Raw genomic sequence first — 805 nt, 5'->3', positions numbered from 1 at the left:
CCCGCCCCTCCCCGCACACCGTCCCCCCTCCCCCGGCACCGGGCAGCCCGCAGGAGCCCCACACCTCCGGAGCCCCACATTAGGTCCCCACAACTCTGGACCCACCTCAAACCTGGGAACACAACCCCGGGTCCCCTCAGCCTTGGGACACGGAGCCCCGAGGCCCCGAGACACTCCGAACTCCGGGACTCCCACACCAGGGGAATGGCTTTTCAGGCCTGGAGCCCCTCAACCCTGAGACTCCCTCAAGCGGGAACCTTAACCCTGGAGCCGGGGACCCTGAAACCCTGAAACCCCGAGACCCCTCAGAACACAAGCCGCTTGAACAGCCGCCCGACATTTCAACCGCAGCCACCGCAACCCTGGGACCACCCGATCCCTGGACCTGCTAGCCTCGCGCCTCTCTACCCTGCCTGGCACATCCTGGGCCCCCTTCAACGCCGAGGCCTTCCTCTGCACCTTCAGCGCGTCATCAGTGGGCCCATCCTCAACCCAAGGACTTCCAACTCTCAAAGCCGGGGAGTCCCAACCAACCCTGTCCCTAGATACCCTGGTGGGCGTGGCCTGTCCTCTGGTCACCATGGCTGCTCGCAGTGCGCATGCGTGCCTGCAGCACGCCGGGCGGGCGAAGGGACTAGGTGGGGAGGGTTGAAGGCGAGCGCCCGGAGGGGGTGGGTCTGGATCCTGGGCGGGTCTGAGCAAGTGCCTCTGAGGCCTGAGGAGGGAGGTGGGAAACCTGCAAGCTGCAGGCAGGTGGGAGCAGGTGGAGACCCCCCTCCCCCGGAGAGGACAGACTTCAACAGGG

The 805-nt window shown here is 66.7% G+C and overlaps 1 protein-coding gene across 1 annotated transcript in view; it reads right to left on the bottom strand.

Moving 5' to 3' along the window:
• The window catches only part of Tdrp (testis development related protein), a 44276-nt gene extending 43694 nt beyond the window's left edge, over window positions 1-582 (bottom strand). The window contains exon 1 of the mRNA XM_023702643.1: window positions 409-582. Coding sequence (XP_023558411.1) covers window positions 409-582 — 174 coding nt within the window. The remainder of the gene's footprint in view (window positions 1-408) is intronic.
• Window positions 583-805: the final 223 nt, after the last annotated feature.

The sequence above is a fragment of the Octodon degus genome, unplaced genomic scaffold (assembly GCF_000260255.1).
Source record: "Octodon degus isolate 3935 unplaced genomic scaffold, OctDeg1.0 scaffold00155, whole genome shotgun sequence".
Taxonomy (NCBI): domain Eukaryota; kingdom Metazoa; phylum Chordata; class Mammalia; order Rodentia; family Octodontidae; genus Octodon; species Octodon degus.
This window is presented reverse-complemented; position numbering and strand designations above follow the sequence as displayed.